Genomic DNA, 27556 nt, shown 5'->3' with positions numbered 1-27556 from the left:
AAGGTCACGGTCACTGTCAAGGTCGACAGAATAGTCAAACAAGTATAGGTTAACTAAGTTTGCAGAACATGTCGTGCGCCGGCGCTGTATGAAAGATTGTGGGTCCGCACACAAATATCAGCGCCCCAAACGCCGATCACGATTTCAAACTGTTTCTGTACTGCTTATGGATAATTTTGACCAATGATTAATATTTACAATGTCTAATAATTGGTATTGTAACAAGTTTGTGTTTTTCTGATCGAAAAATGATACTTCAGTTACAACAAGTATAGCTTTAACATGGTGACAAATTCAAAATCAAGCTTAACTCAAGATTGAAACTTGTCACTCCACTACCTACAGATTACATGACCACTAATTACTAGATACACTGTCTTTTTATTAGTAATTGACCAATTTGTAGTGAATATATCTTTGGTTATTTGATGAAATAAAATGATCCAGTTAGTGCAGGTTTAAACTAGACACACACATACTCAGATATATACTCATAAACGCATGCACACACATACACTAGAGCAAAACAATTATAAAGTTTATAATATTTAAAATGTTGTGGAGTTAGTGTGTGTACTCCTATCCGTGTACGACACCGTTGCTATTTCGAAATCCCTGCCATTTAATCTGAAACATTTACAAGACGTTTTCACAAAAAGATTTCCCGTGTTGCTAAGATAAGATGTCTTTACCATGTGTAGCTATTCGCAGGTTCCAACAATTCCTTTCGTTCGAACGTATAGTTAGAAAATACTGAATGTTATCAAAGAGCAGCGACAAACTTCAACACAATGAAATAATTATATGTTTTTGAAATGAAAGTGTATTTACTTTCACTTTTTATGTAACAATCTTAATTAGTTGGATCTTTGCACATTTTTATCAAAAAATGTAAATGTCACATCTAATCTTAGTGTAAAAATAGGTCACGTGTATAAGAGGCGTTCATACAAATTGCATACAATACCCATATATATCACATACCTTTTTCTTTGATTGCTGTTGAGTAAATTAAATGATCATGCCCTGCCGGAGTTTCTGTTCTACATTTGAAATCAATCTGTATTGATAATATTTGTGCGTCTGTCTGTCTGTCTGTCTGTCTGTCCTCTCTCTCTCTCTCTCTCTCTATATATATATATGTAAGTATGTGTGTGTGTGTGTGTGTGTGTGTGTGAAACATCTATATATTTTACATGTCTATACAGCTTATTCTTAGGGAAGACAACTTGAAGTGATAACCAGAAAGTATTATTATCCTGTTTAGTGCAACGTATAATGCATAATCTATAATAGATAGAGTACATTAACGTCAAGAAAAGTCCTTATTTCAAAGTCGAATGGTATCCTTTACAATTTTGACGCTTTTTCGAGTTAACCACCATGATCAAATTCGCTTTTTGTTTTCTACGTTTACAGTTAATATCCTGTTATATTTGAAGCTGTTCTTTCATAACTGAGAACACTAGACGTTCACGTTTTACTGTGTTATGACGTTAATAATTGAACACACCTGGTTTCAGAATATATTCATATTACCCGTATCCTTCACTTCCATTCCCTCGCTAATAAAAAATATATGAGAAAATAAAAAATAAATACAGCGCAGGCGAACGTATGGAAGGTGGAAGTAATTACTATACCAGTATGGTATTTCTTTTATTTATTAACACGGCATCAATTTTTATGTTGGTCATATTTTCAAAAGAAAACACTTTCAGCTTCCAAGAAGTTCAAGGCTGTGTACGTTTTAAAATTAAATCATTATTTCGGAACAACGAAGAATATTTGATCTTACCTACATTATATTATGCCTAGGGGACCAATTGCTATAAAATTCATGTTCACCTGTTCTACATCGCGTGACTTGCCTCTCGAAAACAGATTTATAAAAATTGCAAATCTGGTTCAGAATAGACCTACTGTATGTTGTAAACATAAGAGGCATTTTGCGTAAGAAGGGAAGATAATAACTAAATACTTTGTTGAGTAAGGCAACATTGTTGAGGCTATTAACAGTTTAAAATGCATGTACTATCCTCTTTCCTACTGTAAGTTATTTTGTAATATGAATATAGTGACAACAAAATATTATGATTTCTTTTTCGTCTTTGATTTACCTAACTAAACCAATTGAAAGGATATTTCAAATTATGCAAACGTAAAACTACCATTAGTGAGATTGAAATTTCTTCCCTGATTTGATTGCTTATGACCTATACATTGACAACAATATTGATTAGTGTAGAGAGATTCGTCTTGGAGATGAAAGAATTATGGTATGCAAATTAAGTTAATTAATATGTATGAATATCACTAACGAATACTGGTATGCAAATTAAAATAATTAATATGTATGACAGATACTGGTTTCTAGACATACACAATATTTGTATAACTATACATATATACTAGATTTATGTAACATTTCAACTGAGTGCACGTGATATTCAAATAATGGCACTCATGGTGACATTTAAAAAATGCTTTAATAATGATGTTAGTTATGAAAATTGATACAAGTCTAATAATGTTTGTTAGCGTTTTTCTATACTGCGCACTAGCTCGAAGTGCTTTACAATTATCGCCCCTTGCAAGGAACCGTAAAACGCAATTAAATACAACACGTCACAACATGTAACGCGAGACAAGACAAGACAAAACAAGACAATTCAATACTGTACAGTACAGTACAATGCAATACAATACAATACAATACAATACAGTACAATACAATACAATACAATACAATACAATACAACGCAACGCATCGCAACGCATCACAATGCAGCGTAGCGCAGCACAACACAACACAACAAAACACAACATCACTCTTTTCAGCATAACCTTAATCATATCTTGTGAAATGTGAAATTCTAATTATAATACACCACTCAGTGTAAGATGAATGTATCATGTGTTTCATCAGAAATCGAAGTTCTAATGAATATCAAATATACCTTAATGAAATTTAATTGACGTAATATTTTAATTAGTCTGATTATATTGTACATATAAAGTCTCCTTGAATTGAAATTATGCATAATTTATAACAAATATTGCAGAAAGTCATTTCACTAATTAAACTCGAGTATTTGCATATTATTTATAAATATAATAGTCACATGCCTGCCCTATCACTGACTATTTCATCCATCACTGTAGATTCCGTACAGCGATAAATTCATTGTATTTACATAATACTATATGCAATGTATGCTATTTCGTTAATGCGTTGCCATGGCAATCTTTAAATCTTTTAAATCTTAATCTTTAAATTGTGGATATCATTTAGGGGCGAGGTCAATAGTTCAAAGTAGTTGTAAGTGTAGTGCTATGAATATAAAGTCAGTATGCAGTGAGTAAAAAATAGTTCTTTGTTGATACTTTACTTTATTTTAGTGTCATATATTCACTATAGGATTTAGGGATGCAAAACATCCATTAAAACTAAAGTCGATTATGTAGGATGAGAACAAAAATTGCTACCCCCTCCACCCCTTAAGTAAAATAATTTAGGGTTTTTATCCTACATTGAACTATTGATCTCGCCCCTTACTTGAAAGACAATTAAATAGCAGCCCATTTTCATAAAACAGTACTGAAATGTCCTTGGGTAGTTAATTATTTGTACGGCAGTGGACAGAACGCCCGAGCGGCACCTGTTGCACACGACTGCATTCGTGCAGTTTTGAGAATGCCGTTCCCTGCGATACAGGTGATAACGGTTGGTTAGTGTCACTCTGTACTATTGACATTTTTTTTTTAATTTATGAATTTTTAACTGACATTTAGCGGTATATTTCTTTTATTTCTTGCATCAATCAACTCGACATAATAACCATTAACCTATAATAATTGGTGTGAGAATGAATTGAGAAATTTGTTACGTGGGAGTCATCTTAAAATGAGACTCTCACTACCAAAATTAAGGCAGCGTTTCAATTAAATGCAGACGATGTTTGTTTACGTCTCGCGTACATAACACGTTTTACTCACATTTTGTGAAAGACGTAAAAACATACGATGTAAAACTCTATACTATCTTAGTTTTGGTAGTACTAACATTGATGGACCTGTTATTATCACCAATTGAGGGGATTCTGACGTAAGCTTTCTTTGCATTTAATGTTCAATGCCTTTTACAGTGTCGCTGTGTTCTTTATTTTCTGAAATATGCTGAACTGTTCCTTACTATTGGCAGAACTCGTACCTGGTATTTAGTCACAAGACGAAGGACATTATATTGTGCCATTCCACTGGTGTACAAATATGCCCTATATTTTTTGGATAGGTCATTGTCAATACACATTTGATGACAATGCTGGCATATTCGAAATAAACGCCAGTAGCTTGCTAATTAATCCATTTGTGTTATGTAACGCATGTATATATTTTCATGTCACGTGTAGCTTTTCCCTTGAAAACAAAGTGTAAATATCCCCCCATTACTATTTTTCATACTGTAATTACTAATTAATGCATGTTTACTTGTACCAAATATATTCAACTATGATGTCATCGATCATACGTTGGAACGAAATAATAAAAAAAGAATGATGCCAAGAATGACGTAATTAAACAAATAAGTAAATCGAAGATAATTTGCAGAAATCAATACTTCCATATATACTATGCATACAAATATAGATATATCCATTATCCTGGTTTAGCTGTATCAGTTGAAGCTGCACTAGCTGCAACTAGAACGTTTGCAAAAAAATGTTATGTTAGATGAAATGACCTACTTGTAATATCATACATCCAGAACTGTATAGAATCACCTGTGGGGTAAACATATCTGTGTAGCAGTTCATATAGCATTAATAAATTTATCAAATGAAATTGAATATTTGGGTCCGCACCTTAAATAGACCAATATGGATGACGATTGGAAATTTATTTTGGATTTGTAAATCATAAAATAATTCAGTGTGAGAAAATCAATGTGAAACAAAATGTGTCAATTCCTTGTTTGTAACTCAGTAAATGGCCAAAGACTGATAAGTCTGTACAATGTTTGTTATTGTACGTACATTAACAACCTGTTTTACTCATTTTTTTAGCTTTCTGCAATGTATTGAGTTACAAACACAGACTATGTTATTTTACATTCATTTTTCAACTAGGACGCCATGATAAAATTGTTTTATAAATTAAAATTCCAAAATAAATATCCAATCCTCATCCATATGACCACTTTAAAACAACCCCGTAATAAATCAAGATGTCAACCTGTGACTGACCTATGTATAGATAACATCAACATGTAAGTAATATGTATAATAAACCTATTGCTCTTATAACTAAAATTATGTTACTTGTAGAAAAAAAAAATTGGGGAAAATTACGTATTTTTAAGTTGTAATAGGTCAGTGAGAAAGATAGTTTGTTTAAAATGTGTAAATAAAGCAAATGACTTGCCTAAAATAACAATCGATTTATAAAACGTCGATATCACATTCTGTAAAAGTATAATTCTGATGCAGAGGGATAAAATTATACATCTCACTTTTTAAATTTATACACAACTTATCAATAATTCTATGACTAAAATCAAGTGAATTCGAGGACAGGCGATTTACAAAAAATGTGAGCTTTGTTAGATATGTATTGTTGGAGTGTGTCTGGCACTGTTATGTAAACACACCGTGTCCATTAGTTTCAAATATAGATTCACTGCAAAAGATGAATAGTATGTGACAGGAAAGAGTTATAAATTTGAATACACGTAATTGTAGTGCTCACGTAATCTAACTGTTGACAACTTAAGTTTTAAAATTTATGTACAGTGTTGTATATATATATATATATATATATATATATATATATATATATATATATATATATATAACTCGGTGAGTATCAATCTGCTAAGACAGTGCTCTATACCGCAGTGGCAGAGCGTAATAGTTTTGACGCCTGTCCTAAAACTATATATATATATATATATATATATATATATATATATATATATATATATATATATATATATATATATATATATATATATGTGTGTGTGTGTGTGTGTGTGTGTGTGTGTGTGTTGCCATGGAAATAATTCAACAGAGAAAACATATTGAAATTACATTTGCTATTCTCCTTACACAAGACTTTAACATCAAGTGCCGTGGTAGTAAAAATTGAAAGGCATGAAGTCGTAATAGTATAAAGTTTACTTAACAACTAAGTGTCCATTTAAAAATCTTTAACAACGTGCTTGGCCTTTGTAATTGTAACCTGCTAAGTTACGTACAACTTTAATTACATAGTGACATAACATTTTTAACTTTCGGATCCTGTGTTTATATTATTCATTATGAAAACTTTTACTCCCAGTTAAATCGTAAACTTGTATACAGTTTCCTGGTTACCAGTTATTAATGTTTCCTTTCGTAGATTTTACCCAGCAGGTTTTCGTATGAAACTGAAGTGTTAAACCAAATGAAAATTGCAAAATGTTAGTAGAGATATATTTGAACAATGTTACCATACAATAAATTATCTCTTTCACATATATTCAATCAACCTATTAAGACACACTCGAGCGTCGGACTATTGAAATCTTTCCATGTGGACATTACCACGGCTTGAATATTAGTGTTCACTCTCACTTTTTGATACAGCCACACACGTCAACATGTTGATGCAAGTGTATTGGGCGTAAGCATGGTCGCACGTTGGGTTGTTTCATTTAAACAAAATGTAGCAACAAACTGTATATATTCGATTGTGGCGAGAGAGAGAGAGAGAGAGAGAGAGAGAGAGAGAGAGAGAGAGAGAGAGAGAGAGAGAGAGAGAGAGAGAGAGAGAGAGAGAGAGAGAGAGAGAGAGAGAGAGAGAGAGAGAGAGAGAGAGAGAGAGAGAGAGAGAGAGAGAGAGAGAGAGAGAGAGAGAGAGAGAGAGAGAGACCAATGATTCCCGACGGATTAAAAGAAACACATCCAAGATTATTTTGATTCATCATTTATTCTCTAAAATGATTACAACTACAAGAGGAATTCTCATTTTCTCTTGTGAGCAAACCAATCTACATAAATTATGCAAATTATTGTGGTAAGGAGTGCTTCATTTCTTATCTCAATAATGAGCGTTGAGTTGAGGGACCCTAATTTGTCAATCTATACGCATGAGACATGTTGGAAATTCATGTTCGAATTTTTATAATATCACTTCGAACATCGGGTAACAGTTTTAATATAGTTCGTCGGCTTCAAAAAGACTTAAGTTACGGCAGTGAAAACTAGGTGGGGTTGGGTATCCAAAACCAAACATTTTTTTTCGATAGGCCTAACCATAGTAATATAATGGTATACATTGGGTATACAATGTACATATACTTGCATGGTTGTTTATACCACGTGGCATTTTGGCGGGGAACCCTTGGAATAAGGGGCGAGATCGACAGTTCGATGTAGGATAAAAACTACATTATTTTAGTTAGACCCTAATCCCACTCCACTACCCACCAGCCACACACACGCACACATACACACACTGATCGAACAATCAATTCCAAATCAGTATACAGTAACTCACGAGGAGCTATTAATACAAAGCAAAAATGTAGAGAGGAAAAAATGTCTCTTTAAAATTGATAATTTACTTTAGTTCTCAGTATTTACTATAGCGAAAATTCATCCACTTTTCAATTTGAAGAAATTATAAAATATATATATATTTGTACTTAGGGTAAAAAACATTTCCACTAAAAGCAATTTCGCTTTTGTAAGATGACATCAACTTAAAATGGTTCAGCTCCCCTACTCCCAAACTAAAATAATTATTTTTTAAATCCTACGTTGCACTATTGATCTCACTAATCTGGGAAACTTGTTCGATTTCACTTCAGAATTGCGAACATTGAATTGAGTACACTTAGGTAAATGAAACGGAAACAGGACAAATACAAACTATGAATATTTTTAGAAATTATGCGGACATTTTTTGACAATTTGTTTTGACATGTTTTAAAATATTAAAGATGAAAGGTTAAATGAGAACACGCGTCTTGACCTGAAAACCACGTATTGCAGACGACACCGCATGCATCTAATTTAGTACACCCCTGAAGGCAATACGCTGACCATATGCTGTTATAAATCAAACGCCTATTTGATATGTAGGTAATCAAAAGTTGACAATAGTTCAGTATTTCGAATAAATAGGTTATAAACCCATAACAAAAAATAACTGAATCGTTTGACGCATGCAGGTATACGTAGTTAATCCACAATTAGTCTGACATATATATGTGATATGGAAAGCCGAGAAAGTGAGCTGAAAACAACCTGAGGTATAAGTGCTCGGACTGATGTATGCTACTTTAGAAAACGTGAAATGTGTCATGCTGTCATGCTGTATGTAAACAAGTGCAAACACGACTGTGAAGATCAAAACAGGTTTCGATATTTTTGACCCGGATTCGACATTTTCAAAACCACAACTGACTATCCGGTAGGCATAATTTGATGTATAAAGTGAACAAAACTGACAATTTACAACTGTCCACACATTTTGTTGTTCCCTGTGAGTACAATGGATTGGCCCAGGTATGAAAGCATCGTATGCTCTCACATGAGTCGGTAAAGAGAGTCTCCCGGCACTAAAATGGTTGTGTCCACGTGTTTAAATGGTATAAATCATTGTGTTCCTTGCTTAGAGATAGCGATTTCAGCGAACGTGCCCTCATAAGTGTGGCCAATCTGCTGTATCCACCCAACAATTTGTACCACTGCGGATTATTTTTATTCACCTGGTATTGGTAAGCACCTTTTTTGTCAATATCTCTGAGCACGATGCCAACGTTTCAAGCAGAGTGTTCGTGATATCAGTGATATATTTTAGACCTCAAAGCACGTGGACTGACGTAAATAGAGCGGGTATATATGGAATACAACGTTCTCTTGTACCGTCAGTGATATTCATTGCATTTCGTCTAAATTCGTCCTTAGATTACCTGGTGCCATCTGCGATCTTTAACCTCTACCAGACAACAAGAACGAGAAGCATTTCCTGAAGATTATCTAGTAAATGAAACGGATTTCGTTACCATGGTATTTCAACTAAGAATACTGTTTTTGGCCCAAATTAGATAGTCTGTATGAAGATCTCCCCGGGCTGTGTTGTCACAGGTGAATATAAATATTCATTGTAGTTTTACTGACAATAATATAGCTATCATATGTCTTCAGATGTAGGGTTCAGTAGACTACAGATGCATATTTCGAAAGATATCATCGTTTATTTACAGACACATTTATTGTTTGGTAAGTCAAGATTTAGTGGAAGCTGTCTGACTGAATTGGTGATATCGGTAGCACATGCATACAAAACCTATTGATTCCTAATTGACTAGACATACAGAACAACCCAGAAATAATTACGCCGCCTACTTTTCTGCGATCACGGTGTCTGCACGTTTCATTACACACCAAGTCCTCACCAGCGTAACTAAACGTTGGCGATACCGACTAAGTATATCCACTTTTACTCTGCTGCTTAGTTTTTTTATGGATCATTAGGTACGTTTGTTACACAAATATGTACAGCTGATGGTTGAGTTTTTAAAAATATATTTTGTACAATCTATGGTGATACGCTATCTCTTGCTATACTTGGCATCACTGGCATTCTATAAACGACGAAATGTTAACATCACCATGCATTTTTGTCTACTCTGTGGTGTTCGAATTCTACGATGATTGTACCGTTAACGAAAAAAAAGGGCGTGTGCACCTTCATCTACAAAGAACAGCAACAGGTGTATAGGTTGTGGTGTTTAATGCTTATACGCATTGGGCGAAGTAAGAACGCAGACATGCTGGACTACATGACGCAATGACAATATCACTGAAAATGTAGCCCGATCAATCGATTTACACTATTGTCGGTGCTTTATGTATCACCACTAATTAATATCTGTCTGTAACAGTCTATTTAGAAGACGAATACTGACATAGTCGAAATTGCAATATCCTCATTGCATTTAGTTTTCTTTCAATTAATTTCTATTTTAAACATGTTTGGACATAGAATGAATGAATAATACACAAGAGAAGACAGTCAGTTCCCACGAGAAATCTGGTAAAACGGAATACCAATTTAATCACGAAAATTAATGTTATTTTTGTCATGTTCCAAACCCTTGTCTCACTAATGTACAGTAGCTTATACTTCTAGCTAATATTTTAATGCCGTCGGCTATTTCACAATCAATGTTTTTTTTGTTCAATAATGTATTCTTATACTTTTAATTCAACAGAATAAAAGTAATTAAGAAACTTTATTTAGCTTCCCCTGTGTTATAATACCCATTTCTACAAGACATGGAAGTGTCTTCTTCGCCTGTACACCACAAACACCTGTTCGCCTCAGTAAAACTATTTTCCAAATGACATTGTATTGTTAACTAGGGCTTAAGATCCATATAAAAAAGGGGGGGGGGGGATATGAATAAATTACAGAATAAAGTTACAAATAGATCAAAATAAGAGAAAACTAATCTCTGATAAATTTTGAGCGCGATATGATGTTGGTGTGTTGAAATGATCTAAATGTAACTATTTCCGCGGAGATAAATACTGAATGCAGAAAGATTGTGTAATGTTTCTGCTTCTATAACTTTCATTGAGTTATTTAGAGAACTTAAGGTGATCATACCAACTATGTATAATAAGTGGCCGCGAAAGCTCGACTGTTTTTAATTTGTCGTACATAAATGGTACTTGAGGTGGGCAGGGTGAACCCTAGGTGTTGTATTAGTTGAGTATTGTCTAGCAACATTTCAATTATACCAACCCATGGTGGTGAATTGTTCTTGGGACATGCTTATCTGTTAATATAACCTATCATATCAAAAGACTTCCCTATAGAACATGTCTCCGTCATCATTCGACCTAAAAATATTATTTGGTTTCGGTTACCCGGCCCTAAACTTGTTTTAAGTATTCGTGAAAATTAAATAAAATCGTGAAAATTGTGAAATCTTGCGAGAAATAGTGGATGCGGAAACTGACATCATCTTAAAAAGACAATATAAAACTGTTCTTCCAATCTGGAATGACTGTAAATCTGATGAGGAAAAAAACACTAACACAGAGACCATATGGAAAACAACGGAAAACATAAATGCCTGAACTAGACACTCGCATAAAAATATAGGCTACCTAATATACCCCATCTATTCTAAAAATTGAGCGTACTCGGAACCACACAATTTTTTTGGTCTTACCTTATGGCTTCAAAAGAAAGCATCTCCATTCTATGAGTAGTTAAAATTGTTGACGACTCGACCATGGTTGTCGTTCTTCACGGTAGAGTCGATGTCAGTGCGGTGTACTTAATGCTAAATTACCAAAAGAATCTCAGTGTCAGAAAAAAAATAACACAGACAGAAAATGACATATCAATTCGGCTTTAACATAAAATTATATCAATATACTCCCTTAAAGCAATTGTACATCAAATGCCAAAGCAATCAACCACCTGTTTCAGAGAAGTTGACTTGATCAACTTTGACCAAAATATCGAAGAACAACAACACTATCTTCTAATCTTTGGACTTTGATTGGATGACAGACGATAGTGAATCAAGCTAAGACCCTTAAGCCTCGTTCAGAAGTCGCTGACAGCAGAGCTAGTAACTGGAATCTAGTAAAATGTACCCTAGACTCTGATGAGATGTGGTGATTTGTAGTGTCCATAACATTAGTATTCGTAAAATGTAATATTCGAAACACACAACACATGTCGGTGTACATGTCGTCATACCAAACAGTAAAACAATTCAGACTTACTGATTAACTTATTCAATTGTCTAAACTGTCTGTGAAAAGTACTATTAAACTTGGCATGACAATTTCATTTTTATTTGCCCCAAGCGCAACACAACAAGGGAAGCATGCATTGATTGAGAAACAAGAGCACGAGTGTTTGCTAGATAAATGTGTTTACATCGTGTCTAGAAAGCATACTACAATTGAAGTCAGTTGACTTGAAACAACACGTTGTCTTACTCAGAACACTTAGTAACATTATTTTTTCGTTTGACTTGAAAAACTCTTACTAAACCCTTTTCATCCTCTGGGATCGCAAATATCTCATTACATTGTTATACATTCTCTGCGTGAGCTATGCCACCATGTTAGCGGATTGTGCTAAACAATGAATACATTGTAACAGCGTATACTTTTCTGGTATGCCAATAGATTAAAAAGTAACAATTTGTACTTCAATATTTGTCGTACCAAACGATGTAAGAATTTCCATAAGTCTGTCTATCTGACGATCTGTTACTGGGAAATAATATAGCAGTGTTAGTAAGAATGTTGTCAAGCCTGACAATTACTTTAATCGACTAAACCTGCTTCCATTTTAATTCTGGGTAAGATGCATGGTACCGTTTTTGACTATAAAATTGTGTAAATCGTGCCTCTTTTTATTCGGCCCGGAGGTGTTTTTTATGTTAATTAAAACGACGTCTTTTCATTAAACCTTGTGTAGGCAAAATGAGTACGATTTGCAGCATGCCAAGGAACTATGTACAGCGCATTGCAGATTGCTGTGCACTATGTTTGATAAACTCGTGTAGAAACCAATACAAAAACCGGAAGATTGCAATGTCAGGCTACATTTAGTCTGAATGAAATCAACATTTCACAGGTACTGCAACTAGACGCGCAGGCACGTGGACACCAGTGTGTTGTTGTCTGCACAGTAGCATGTAAGTTCATTGTAAGACAAAATGTTGCAAGATACTGTATTCATCCAATTTGTATCCTAAAGTATAGCATGTACACTTCGGTATAGGTTATAGTGCGATTGTATCAAAGAGAGTGAACGATAATCTGCAATGCTTTGTAACTTATGAATGTGTGTGTTTGTGAGATTACATTTTTTTTCTTTTCAGATGTTTTGTCCGTGAAAGCCCAGTCAATGGGTATATACCGGGTGAACTATCTCTTAATGACCATGACAGAAATCTTCTTGGTATTTTTCAGAATAGAATGTTGTAACCATGACGACCGAGTCATATTCCCTAAACTATTCCATTTTCCTGAACAACAACACGGAAGAAGAAAAGGAGGAGAACAAGGATATATGGGAGGCGAAACGTATATTTGTGTTCACGCTTCTTTGCTCCATAACCGTGATTACCGTTTTCGGGAACACACTAACTTTAGTTGCTTTCGGAATCGATCGCAAACTTCGATCAAGTTTGGGCAACTGGTTTATCATTAATTTATCCATAGCCGATCTGCTTGTTGGTCTTGTCTCCTTACCTCTTGATATCACGGCGTATGCGTACGGGTATTGGCCGTTTGGTCTCGGAGGATGTCGTTTCTGGTCCACGGTAGATTACATTGCGACGATTGAGTCCGTGTGTGCGGTCCTCCTGATAAGCCTTGACCGTTATCTTTTGGTGACGATGGAAGTACGACATTTAACTTTGTTGACGCGGAAGAAAGTGTGCTTGCAATGTCTAGCGTCATGGGTAGTTACATGTGCGTTCATCCTGCTTCTTGTGTTGGGATATCCAGCGTTTTCTCGTGCTGACTACATCGATTTTAGCGAGGAATGTGACGTCGAATTTCTCTATGACACTACCATGACTGTCATTTTTGTGATCGTCACTTTTATAGTACCGCTGCTAGTTTTACTCTACCTGAATGCAACCATATACCTTAGGATAAGGAAACGCGCCAAGTCGATCACTCCCGATACCACTACACAACAACTCTACAGAGCCGTGGTTAACACACATGTAAGTTTGGCCCTCGTCAATGTTGACACCGAAGCAAGTGCAGAAACAGGACAAAATAATACTGAAAATACAAACAACAAAACATCTGCTAATACTAATAACATTACAAGTAAGGCTAATGGTGGAAATTCTAATGTTAATGATGTTAATATTCAAACAAACTCGAACTGCGATCAAAGACAGAAGAAAAGTCGGAAGGCCGCAAAAACGTTGACATTACTTGTAGGAATGTTTTTCATTTGTTGGGCACCACATAACTTAGCAGTCGTTGTCGACCAATTATGCACAGATTACTGTGTGACATATACAGCTTGGGATGTTGTTAGTTATGTCATGTGGGTTAATTCAGCCTTGAATCCTGTGCTATACGGTGTGTTTCATCCTGGTTTCAGAGAGAATTTTAAGAAGCTGTTATTGTGCAAGTGTGTCAAGTAGTTATACAACATTCCTACATTGCTCACTATTGTCAATATTGTACACTTTTCGATCACGTACGTTTAATGGGTTGCTATGACTACAACACGTGCACTTTTCTAATTGTAAATAATAGACACGCTTTTCTCAAAGGGTTACACACTGGGTTTATACGTTCTGTGGGGGTAATTTTGTGCTGTATATTGAAAAGTACCTGTTGTATTCTACTTACTGAATATTATAGTTAACCATCACCTTTTACAAGAATTATAACCTGAGATTGAGGCATACAATTTGAAAGTATAATTTAATATTTAAATACGCTTATCAATGAAGGGCAATGCACATTTCCAGGCACCTATGTGACCCTTTGCTAGGTTCACTTTTCCATAAGGTGAGGTGTTCTGAATAGTGTGGTTTAATCTGTTCACAAAGATTGAACTGTGCAGTCGACAGTTTTAGGTATTGCAATTTTTAAAGTCTCTGTTTGGAACATACGTTTACTTCGATACTAAAGCTTATAAACTGTGTCACTTCGAGTGTGAAATATATGCATTGCCATTAACATGACACCTACTGTATCTAGTGGAAAAAATGTAACACATTTACCAAACAAGTGTAATGCAAACAATACAGATGACACACATATATCTTATATTATTATATACGAAACCAAAATAACGTAATATCTTGCAAATATATATATTTTACTAATATTAGAACTTTATATGAATAATGCTGAATTGCAAAGAAAATTCAGTAAACATAATAATCGTCACCTGAAGCGACACAACTGCTACTAATATCACAGTGAATTTCACAATACCGTGCAGCTTTTCTGTTTGACATAACCACGCAAAAACCAACAAGAAACTGCATATGCCACACTTCAATAGCCAGATTGCATGTTTTGCTACATTTAGTCTGAATTAAATAAACCATTTCAATTGTAAGATCATGCAGACGTTGGGGCGCCATGGCGCCAATTGTTTCTTAGTGTCAAAGCTCCAGGAAGAGCGCGAACAAATAGATGCCCTATGCGTGTTCTGCGTGTTCATTTGATGTCAGTTTGGTGGCATGTGTAGACAAAATGTAGCAAAAAACTATACTCTTTCAATCTTGCTATCTGACAGTGTAGCATGTCCAGTTTCTTATTGGTTTCTGCGTGGTTGTATCAAACAGAAAAGCTGCATGATATTGTGAAATTCACTGTACTGCATTTTAGCGTCTGGCACGAAAACTTCTTTCCATCATAAGGCGTAACAAAAATATTACCAATGTTTCTAAATTTTCTTTGGGTGAGCTACCATATGTTAGCAAATGGTCACACGATAATAGCCATTGTAACATTTTTTTCTCTTGTTAAGGCATGTCAGCAGATTAAAATGCAACAATAACTTCAATTTTTGACGTGTCAGACGATAAAATGTAGCAATATGAATAAGATATTTGATGAGCCAGAGGATAATATATAACAACACTGTTAAATTGTGTCAATCCACACAATGTAGCAATGTTAATAAAGCAAATTCTTGAGCTGGCAGGATGTAGGGATGCTAGTAAGGTACCGGTACATGGTAAGCTGAGCAGTACAATGTAGACATGGTATAGCTAGTCAGAGTTTTGGTCGAATCACAGAGGACAGCTTGTTTCGACTCAACTGTTGATGCAATTTGACTTAGGTTTAATGTAAATTGTTGGTCTATCGATTGCTCCACCGTCAAAAGTAAATATTCGTACAGCAGCGCGAGAGACAAATATTTGTAACGTGTCAATATCCTGCAAATGTATATTTTGTTACAATATCAAGTCCTATAACAATTGAACGCTTTATGAAAATGTTAATTATGTTTAAGCATGACTACATTTTTTTGAAAAGATATATTGTTCTCTCTGTTAATTATTGTTTTAGTTCCATTCAAGTTTTAGTAAAAATTGGTTGATTGATTCAATAAAAGTAATGTAAATATCATATATATACGTTATACGTGTTTGTATGTTTTAATCAATACTTCTGGATACGGAAGTAAACCTAAAGTGTAATTTTGAGATGAGCTAATTGGAGGTGTTTCTTTGTTTAACTAGTAAAGTATCCGAAAGTATTACATTAAAGTAGCGATATGGATGATGATTGGGTATATATTTTGGATTTGCAATTTATAAAACAATTCTGTCATAGCTTTCTACTTGAAAAATCAATGTGAAACAACATTGACCAAGTCAGGTTCTAACTAAATAAATTGCAAAAGATTAATAAATGTGTGAAATCTTTGTTATTGTATGTATAATAACAAACTTTATATTCCGTATTTAGTGTTTTGTAATGTGCTGAGTGACACACACACAGACTTGGTCAATGATGACTTTAAAAATAGTAAGCCATGAAGAAATGTTTATATAAAAATTAAAAAAATCTAAAATAAATAACCAATTCTCATATGGTCACTTTAATATTTTGTTTTAAAAGGAATGGACTAACGTGCGGTTGACTAATGTTAATCTGCTATCCGATCAGTTCCACCGCTTGTCAACATGTCGTCATGAGGTCAAGGGTCAGATGTCTGCCAGTAACCCAATATAATAAAACTATTGCAGTACTCTAAGTATTTTTTAATATCAGAATTAAAACGGAGAAAATTGAATAAGTTTCCTTGTCCAAAAATGATAAAGAGCTTGTTGAATACAACTGACTAAGCTTATATACAAATCTGTGCAGTGGTATTCTTTACGCTTGAAGTAACATAAACCGTAGCACATTCATTCACCATGTTGAACTGAACATACGGTATTTACTATACCCCATAAGGCAGCTCTGACGGTTTCAGCACATTTTAGACACACATATTTACAGTGATTTATAGTGACGATTCTCGGTTCATTCAATGCCTTTAATAACATTGTTTCTTCTTACCCGCATTTCCAATACAAATTTAAGCATGTACAGTAAACAGTGGGTCTAATGAATTATTCTTTTTATTCAAACCTGGGATCTTGTTTTGTCTTTCAGAAAGTTTTATTTTTTCAAAGTAGTGTCTGTGCGTCTGTGTCTGTCTGTCTGTCTGTCTGTCTGTCTGTCTGTCTGTCTGTCTGTCTGTCTGTCTGTCTGTCTGTCTGTCTGTCTGTCTGTCAGTTACTTCAAAGTCCTAATGATATTAAGTAAGCAGTGACACATCATACCATCTATCCCGTTCCTAATTGGGTTTTGGAAATTTATATTTCGCCAGCAACTGAAAGTCACACTGTGGCTAGGAATAATAATCCACAAAATAACCTTTGTGTTCAGTCAGACAGTATATATAAATAATACAAGAAAGAAATTGGGGAATATCTACGATTTGGATATAAATACTGATTAAATCAACAAATACAGGTAGACTGTCGAACCGGTTCTTAAAAGTGAAATGACGATTTATGCCAAATGAAACATCAACGGAAAGGTACGGACATATATAACTTGTTAACGAGACGTGCAGCTGGCAACGAGTCCTATAGGTGCAATAATCGCTTGTATTTAGCACTTGTGAGGTACGTACACCATAGATTATAATGATACAATCGTAACACTTATATCTGAGACAGTGATAGCCGGGTTCTTAATTTCGAAGTAACAATCTGATTCTGTATCAAAAATAACGAGGCAGTTGTCTCGCAATTCTTAAAAGCTGCACTAACTATATATATAACTTGATTAATATAATGACTTGCTCGTAGTATTATTAATCACCTATGAGTAAATGTATTTGTGTATAACAGTACACACGGTGGGGAGGGGTATATCCAATCAAATTGAATTTTATAAATGTACAATGTCTAATTATTGGTATTTTAACAAATTGAATTTTCACCTATATCGTCTGATCGAAAAGATATTACCTCCATTGCAGATGCTAGTGTTTAAAAAGGGCATATATATATATATATATATATATATATATATATATATATATGGACTTGTATAATACGCGCACATCCCTTCCAGGTGGAGTCTGGACAGACTACTGTAATTTCCATTCTAGGTAGTTAATACATGTATCACAAAACCTGCTTAAGATTAATTTCATGAAAGTATACAAATTTATGTCATAATCTGGTGCATAAAGGTCATTTTGGGAAGACGTTGGTAGATTAGAAAGATACACTTAAAGTTAAGAGACTGAACACAAAGAAAAAAGTCTAGACACAAAGTACACGGGGGCCGCTATAATAAAATACTATACTATACTATACTCTTTTTCAAGCAACTGTTGTGGGGAGGGTCCCTACTTTTCATTACTTTTTTGTGAAATTATATTTCTTTATCACAGATAGTCCTACAATAATTGAGGAGGGGTCATTCTTATTTAAGGTCTTAGGAGAGGTTCAATCGTTTTCAACCACAGAATACTTGAGAAACACCACCCGTTGTAATGTGTGTGCAATCCCCTAAGTCCAAATGTCATGAAAACAAAAAGTGAACGAAAGACAGACGTGTCAAGAACAGACAAACCAGACATCAAAGGATATATTCGCCGTTTTGTTAGAAGCTGTCTGTATTTACTTAAATTGTTATCACGTATTGCTTTAATAAGTCCATATTTGCGGTACAATTTGATTCCATTCACAAAGACAGTGGGTTTGTATTGGTTAATTAGATTTACAGTCGAAGAGCTTCAATAACGGAGAAAATACCTTCTTTAAAGGTAGTTCATTTTCTTCATATTGAATGTCATCACTGACCTGATTAACAGTAAACCTGCGACTTGTTCACTTCACTCAAATAGCAGAAGTCTACTTCATGTACCACGTTGTAATACTAAGTCATATGGTGAGCGTGCGTTCTCGCGAGCAGCGTCAGTCTCATGGACTAGTATACCACTTGAACTTAACTTACCATCCACATAAGTTCAAGAATGATATCAAGACGCATCTGTTCGCGAGAGCTTTCTAACTTTTACAACGACCTACCGTTGGTCCTATTCAGTGCCACAGAACACTACGTGGTATTGGAATCTGGCGCTAGAGGAATTATGTTGATTGATTGATTGATTGCTTGATTGATTGATTGATTGCTTGATTGATTGATTGGTGGATTGAGTGATTGATCGATTATATTGGAAATTCAAACAGGAAAGATTCTACTTAAGGATATGACACACCATTAAACACATCAAGAAAGTAGAAATATTGTAGCTGTTTTCGAGTTCATTAATTAGGAACAATTAAAAATTGTCTCATAATATTGTTGTACATTTGAGATTATGTTTACCTTGTTGCACGTATGAACCATTCCACATTCACTTTAAGTGTTACATGTAAAGTATAGTATTCATGATGTAAAATTAACTCATTTTTTAAAATCGTGAGAAAGGCTTCATCTCCTCATTCAGGGTCTATTTGCTTTGTAATGTTATTCTATTTTATGTACAACATATAAAACGTCACCTCGCATTTAAATGAGTGTATACTTATGACGGATAATCATGTACACGGCACGCAAAGACTTTTTTTATCCAAACAAGCGTAAAGAAAAAATAATTAACTACACCACACAGAAACACACACAGACACAGACATACACACACAGACACACAGACACACACACAGACACACACACACACACACATATATATATATATATATATATATATATATATATATATATACAAACATATATAAATTTATATTATTTTACACACACAGATATATATATATATATATATATATATATATATATATATATATATATATATATATATATATATATATAAACGCGATGTGAAGAACAGTGCTCAATGCAATATCAGTAGCAGATTGTAGACTAAGTATGCATTTGCATATGTATAATTTTATATATATATTGATCATACAATTATACACTATAAGTGAGCATATTACATTCATTATATTCCAATAAATCGTTTAGAATGAGGTAAATAATGCACATTTGTATTAAACTCAAACACATTTACCTTACGCTAAATAAACAAACTATAAATTAGGCTTGTTTTCTTTTTAAAATGAAAAACAATTACGGCAACATGATGCAAATGTGTTCGAGAATGGATTGGAAAATAGCGAAGCAGATGGCAACAATGTTGGAGGGGGTTGAGGAGTGTGTTTGAGGAGTTGATTAAAAGAGAGATTGAAGATTAGTCGATATATTGGAAATATTCCATCTCTGTTCCAACTATATTAGCAGCTCGTGTCAGACTATTTGAAAATATAAACATATATAAAATATGTTTGCAGCAGCAATACTCATATACGAAGTAAACACTAGATGCCAAATTGAACATATGGTACGTGTGTGTGTGTCTAGGTGACAATTAATATACTCAAAATCAATCAAAATACAACCACACGTAAATATGTCTGCAGCAATACTTATATACGAGTTAAACACTTGCTGTACAAGTGAACATATGGTCCATACGCTATAGGTCGCGTCATGTCAACCCACCATATGGTTGAGAATCTGAAGGGCTAATGTGACCATATTATATGCACATACACTTTAACAGCAACATAGTCTATCATGTACCGGTGTTATTTATCGTGCAAAATACGTTTCCGTTAATGTATTCATTAAAATAATCTAATTCCATTTTCATATCTCCAAAATTGCTCATTTAGGTTTATAATTTGGTATATGGCTCATTAATGGTTGTGTGTCATATTGCGATTTAAACAGTATACAAGCGGAGTAGGATGCTTTATAGTACTCAGTTGGAAAAAAACCTATTTTACAACTACTTACCTGCCAGGTTAGCATAATTACATTTACAGTACATATGAAAATTTCAAATCTAGTAAATGTTATTTCACGGTATAGCACGTGATTGTGTCATTATTAAATGATGGGAACTTACATGAAAAATTGACGGCTGGAAATTGTATTAAGGACAATGTCTGAATATGAAAAATTATAAAGTTGACTCGCGGTTAAATGTGTAAACCTCTCTTGTAAAACATATATAGATGTAATGAGTTGGAATAAATTCAGACAGTATACATAGAATATGTTCGGTAATATATAGGCCTACAAAGTAATAATTGACGGTACGGTGCCTTCATAGGCAGATGGTTTGTTGTTTTGAACATCTGTATGTGCATAGTTTTGAAATGTCACTCTCTTTAAACCTATGCCTAGGATACAGTGACTAGGACCTAGTCTGGGATGGATGTAACATTGTATTAGAGTGGAAGTGTGTGGTAATATATATATCATGGGGGGGGGAGAGAGAGAGAGAGGGAGAGAGAGAGAGAGAGAGAGAGAGAGAGAGAGAGAGAGAGAGAGAGAGAGATTGAGAGAGAGAAATAGAGAGAGAGACAGGGGGGGGAGGGGAGAGAGAGAGAGAGACTTCCTTACTATGATATATTAGATTATTTCCCAAACTTTACTTTTTCATTAATTTTTTATTTGAACCGTAAACATTCTCACCGACCACGTTTTAACTGGATTACAGTTGGCCAAATGTCAAAAGTTAAATCAACGTGTCAACATAGGTATCAGGTTGACAGAGTGTTCATGTTGACAACAGCAGACGGTAAAACAACGAGTGACTCTTGTACACCATACACTAGTATAGAGTATCATTCATTCGACACTGTCTGTATTTACATTCGCTAGGCTGGGTTCAACATGTATATTGTGTAGAATCGTGAAACCCAATTACTATTTCAAAATAAGTATGCAAGGCGTGTCAACCTTCTTTCAATTTAGTCTCAGGAGTTGAAATAACGTTGACAAGTCGTTTAATCTAATATACTGCCTGTACTTTACTTTCTCCATTCTGAGATGATAATCGAAAGGTAACTATAATTTAATAGCACTACGATAGTTTAGTTTACTTTATGGTTTTTACCAAAATATATACAAAATATCTCATGTTGAAAACATGTAGATGTAAATGCATTCTCCTGTATTTGAATGAATCAAAACTATCTCAAAATTGCAAACATTTCCTTTGAAATTAGCGTCGTACGTTAACATTGCAGCACTTCCTAAAGGGGCATAAACCTAGTTTTATGAGTTCATGGACGTAATACATCTCGTTTCATGTTAGTATTTTCTTGCTCTGTTTGATAAAGCCAGGCGGAAACCTATTAAGAAACTACATGTGCCACACTTTGAGATAGCAAGCTTGAATGAATGAATATAATTTCATGCAGCATTTTCTCTAAAAGAATAAATAAAGTTAACTAAAACATGAAGACATCTCATATGCAAACATCGAATACAGGCATCAAAACATAGGCGTCCAAGTGTCTGCATCTAGTTGTAATATCCTTTAATAAATAGTTTTAATTTCATTTAGACTAAAAGTAGAAGACATTAATATTGCCACCCGCTATCTTAACACAGTAGAATGTGCAGTTTCTATTTGGTTTCTGTGTGGTTGTATCAGGCAAGGTCAGTGAACACTAACATGATATCGGCAGTATTTCTTGCACAAAGATTAGACGATAAAGGGATGGCAAATTATAACATGTACCTCTTCTTAAATAGTCACATGTACTTCAAACCAAAGTATGTCAGCAGTTACATTAGTTAGAAAATAGAAAAACAGTAAGAAAAAAATAACACTGAAATATTCAAAAATGCACAAATTACAATTCATTACTATGCTATTTACATCCTCACTTATTGCTAGTTTTCCATTTTCCTAATATCACGACCCGGTCTTCTCACATTGCAGTGACCCAACAACGAGTTATTTCAGTCAGTTTTAAGTTATCATTCAGCGGCTCTGTTTGAGCCAGGCAGATACTACTAAGAAGTACACATGCTAAACTTTAAGATGGCAAGATTTAATAAATACAGTTTCTTGAAACAGTTTGCCTATATTAAAAAACTAACCTGTCAACATCCGGACCCGGGATGCAGACATCAAATGCTGACAAAACATTGGCACACGTGTCTCGCGGTGCGTCTAGTAGCTAGTACGTTTTGAATGTTTGTTTGTTTGTTTTATTTTAGACAAAATGTAGCAAGAAATTGGCACCTAGCTATATGCGACTGTATCAAACTAATCCAGTGAACGGTAATTTGAAACGGGTTATTTCAGGAAACAAAACCACCTCGCATGAACAAAATGCAGCATTTTCCGAATACTATATTTATCATGTTGGATGACTATAAACAAAATATCAGTTTATATAAGTGTCTGTGTAGGTTTCTCGTGCCGTTCATTTTCCGTCACACATATCAAATGTTTTGCTTTAAGCGATATTTCGCTGATCATTACTTTTTAACCAGAAAAGCATTATGTTTTTCAATCTCATAATATTTTCATGGTTTTCAGTTTTTAGAATCGCCTGCCTACGGCTGTTACATTGAATGTTTACTGTACCACCAACAACTTGTGAGTTATAGGAGAAATAAAATGTTAGCAAACTGGGAATTCTCATAGCAAACATTTCCTTTGTAAAGAGACAATAAGGTTGTTTTTCTTCTCTCTAATGCTTTGTTTATATCTTTATATGTTTGGTTGCGTGACGAAAACAAATATTCCAGTTGCTGGTAGTACTGGTTTAAAGTGACACCTTCTGCAACCACGGACAAAGATGACAAAACTCTGTATTTACAAGACACAGTGCAAAAATGTTTACGTCGTGCGTTGTAATACTAAAATTTATTTATGACCGTTACAATGCATTGTGGTTCATTGAGTTAAAGAGACACAAGCTGGCTTTATAGTGTTTTTGAATTTGTTTTGTTGTTGCATATTTAAATGGTACTCGCAGTATTAACCATTGGTAGCAATTTACTGAACTCAAACTTTGTGTTAATATCATATTAATGATCCGATGACGTAATTTATCATACGTACCACAGTGTTTTGGGCATCCCTACTATGCAGTCAAATCTTCTAATATTGCTAGCAGACAACTGTAATGATGTAGAAGGTGTGTATTGTCAATAACATAATACTAGAATAGTTTATGGTTTTATGTAAGTATTTTAATTTTGGGAAAAAACGCTGTAGGACAACTTGTGTCACGTTCATACTGTATATTATTCTAATATATTATTAACCAAAGTATAATGCATAATGACAATTGTATAATACAATATATATGGATATCTACATCGGTTTTTAGACATTATTTTTTAACATATTCTAGTAGCTGTTGAAAAAAAAAATATTCATTCAATTCCGAAACACAGACTAGACTATTACCCTTGAAATTACATATTATATTTTTCAAACAGACAACCAATATTAATTGAAAATTGTTAAAATACCAATTATGTGTCACTGCATATGTTAATTAGAGGTCGATTTATCCGTAAAAGTGACAGGTTGAAATCAAATCAATTATCGACCGCTACGTCATCGTAGATCTGACATTTTGATATTTAATAAATTCATATTTGAAAAACCAACATCCTGCACTGTAAATCTTGTTAGGGGATACGTGTAATCTTGGTCTTCTTTCTCCCGGCTAGTATTGGCGACAGATTGACAATGGAGGAAGGCTCACAAGACAGATTATAAGTAAGTACGTTAGCACTCTGCAAGACACTGTACAATTGATTTATATACTATTCTTGACATAATTAAATAACAAAATGTGTACTTTTTGTGTCTATGTAACGTTTGTAATCTTGGATTCAAGTAGTATAAAACGTTAGGTTTTCACATGTTTTATATAAACCCAAACTGATTCCAATGCAAGCACATAATCTTATAAAAATATATATGTTAAAGTGGCCAAGCTGAGTTTATAAGCGTTTTTTTTCACAACGTTTGACACTTACATAAAACTGAAACTATTATAGTGTTATGTTATTGTCAATGCATACCTTCTATACCATTACCATTACAATTGTCTTCTAGCAGTCTTATAAGAGTTGGCTGCATAGTAGGGATGTCCAAGACATGTCGTGGTACGTATGATAAATTGCGTCATCGGATCGTTCTTACGTAAGGTTTTGAGTTCAGTCAATTGCAATCAATGGTTAAATTTTCACCAGTACCAAGAATACTGTGAGTACCTTTAAACATACGACAATAAAATATGGCCTAAAACAGTATAAACTCAGCTTGTGCCCCTTTCGTTGACCTGAGAGCGCATCTTAATAATATTTTTTATTTATACTGGATAATTCTTAAGCATATAAACACTTGTCTCCCAAGAAGTCCAGGGAGGGCCATCCCTCAGTGTTAATCTTGAAAATATTTTATTTGAAGCAGCAATGAAAGTATAATTTTTTATCTAGTTTGTTGAAGGTTGCATGGATATTAACAGTAAACAATTAAAATCCTGACCAAATAATAAATATTTAATTAAAGAGAGTTCCCCCTAGCACTGTATATAGTAATCCTTTATCAATATGCTATTAAAGGAATATCGCCGAGGGTGTGTGTACTAATGTAAATGCGAAATACACCGGGATTTCTTTGTCTAACAAATTTTACAAAAGATCTGATAAAAAATATCTAAAGTTAGCAAATTCACATTATTACTTGACTTCTCGATAAGACATTTTTGACATTTAGTTTAAATGGTACCGCTACTCAGGAAAATACACACATATACATTTTCATAACCTTCGGGTTCTGGAGAGTCATTTCTTGGTTCAAGTTCACGTAAATGTTGTGTTAATATTAAATTAAACACTAAATTGAAGCACCTTTTATCGTAATAGTGGTTCAGTATTGCCTCATGGGTGTCCATTAGCATATGTGCATAATTATATATTAAACAGGCAAAAAAGTCATGAATATGTTTTGTTCTAATAATACATATGGATGTCTGCCGAAGCCTATGATACACCACTGGTGTTAATTCTGGAAATGGGGTGATTATGTAAAATAATGAAATCACTCTCGAGAACCCAAAGTTTACGAAAATGTGTTGTCTTCTGGAATGATATTCCTCTTTCATCTAGTAGTCGACGATAAGTGTTTTGAACCCTACACTTTTTTGCCACTGTACTTGAAAGCAAAATGAAGTCGATCATAGTATGTTCTCTCCTCTAAATTACATCATTTTGAATTTGACAGGAAGGGAAAGGAGAAATTAAATGGTTTAGAGTATGTTCACATATAGTTCACATGAAAGACAGACTTCTCTTTTCATTTCTGTTCTCGTAGCTCCAAAATACTGAGAAAACAAACAGATTACAAATGGAAATGTCATTACTTTTTGATGACATAAGACACAATGCAATGACGTTACAGTTGCTGTGATTCTGCATACTTCGCTAAATGTATTAACTACCATGATTATCATCAGAAAAAAACGCCAGGTCGAAAAAGTAAGCTGTCAAGTTGACTGATGTTATTGTCGCATGGTCGTCAAAAATCAAACTACAGTGTTACGGTACATTAGTGTTTAATTCTGTAAATACTGTTTAGGGAAACAGTGTGTTGCAATGCACTTGATGTGATTTTAGCACAGCCATACAGAATACGTATACGGTACAATGATCTTTAGGCAAGACTTATCCATCTTTCAACAAGCTGTCATCGAATATATGAACTCTTCCTTTTATACTAGAGTTAAACATGCTTCGGTAAACACCGTGCACATTTTTTATTACTTTACCCGTAAAAGCTTTCACTCAAAAGGTCATTCCCACTATCGTCAAATAAAATTCGGAAACATTGCATTTCATTTGCCCGTCAGATTTCATTAAGTATACTTAAACTTTCATCAAGTGTATTTTAAGTATACGGTGTGATAATGAAGGCAGTGTCGATTGACACAGGGTGACGCTTGTCGTTTTACAAATGAAATGTATTAAGTCAAGCTTTCTGAAAGGGTTTAGAATGACGTGGTAAATGAATCCGACACGTCGTTGTTTGAAAATCACCAGCATATAGACATATAGACGTGTATAACGATTTATGTATTTATTTATTGGCACCGTAGTGAATTGCGTTGATCTAAACCGTGTTTAACAAGTTCAGCAGTGCATGTCTTTAGAAACCGGTTTGACAACATATCACATCATTAGAGAAATCCGGAAGGGATGTGATTTTAGATTGCTCAGAATGATTACAAGGGCAAACTCAGCTTCTAAACGACGTTATAAGTTGAAGAAAGTTTGAGCTTGTTTTGTTACAAGTAAGAATCTCATGTTTACGAAACTAGAAATGTCATATATATACTTACCAGGGATTCGAAGAAATAAAGGGCTGTTGTACTGCTATAGATCCAATGCCAGTTGTAATAACTGTAAAGCGCTTTGAGCACACGCTATAAAACGCTATAAAAAAACATAACTTTTTATCCTTTTCACCAACCATACAGTACATGACCACTCTAAATAGAGTTATCAGAAATAGCAAATCTTACATAGAAGATTATTTATGTTGGCGAAGTGTGTGTTTTTGAACATGATGTTAGGAGCTCCATATTTCTAGCATTACACAATGCACAAGC

The 27556-nt window shown here is 34.2% G+C and overlaps 1 protein-coding gene across 1 annotated transcript; it reads left to right on the top strand.

The window, feature by feature from the left end:
- The first annotated feature begins 13018 nt into the window (after positions 1-13018).
- Positions 13019-14200, top strand: LOC144448624 (histamine H3 receptor-like). The gene has a single exon (XM_078138902.1). It carries the CDS (start codon positions 13019-13021, stop codon positions 14198-14200), a length of 1182 nt encoding a protein of 393 aa, XP_077995028.1.
- The last annotated feature ends 13356 nt before the right edge of the window (positions 14201-27556 follow it).

The sequence above is a fragment of the Glandiceps talaboti genome, chromosome 17 (genome assembly GCF_964340395.1).
Source record: "Glandiceps talaboti chromosome 17, keGlaTala1.1, whole genome shotgun sequence".
NCBI classification, from domain to species: Eukaryota; Metazoa; Hemichordata; class Enteropneusta; family Spengelidae; genus Glandiceps; species Glandiceps talaboti.
The sequence above is the reverse complement of the archived record's forward strand: the minus strand, read 5'-3'. Positions and strand labels throughout refer to the sequence as shown.

What these genes read in the sequence shown, in the direction of transcription:
- LOC144448624 (XM_078138902.1), top strand. Translation starts at nt 13,019, where the DNA reads ATGACGACCGAGTCATATTCCCTAAACTATTCCATTTTCCTGAACAAC.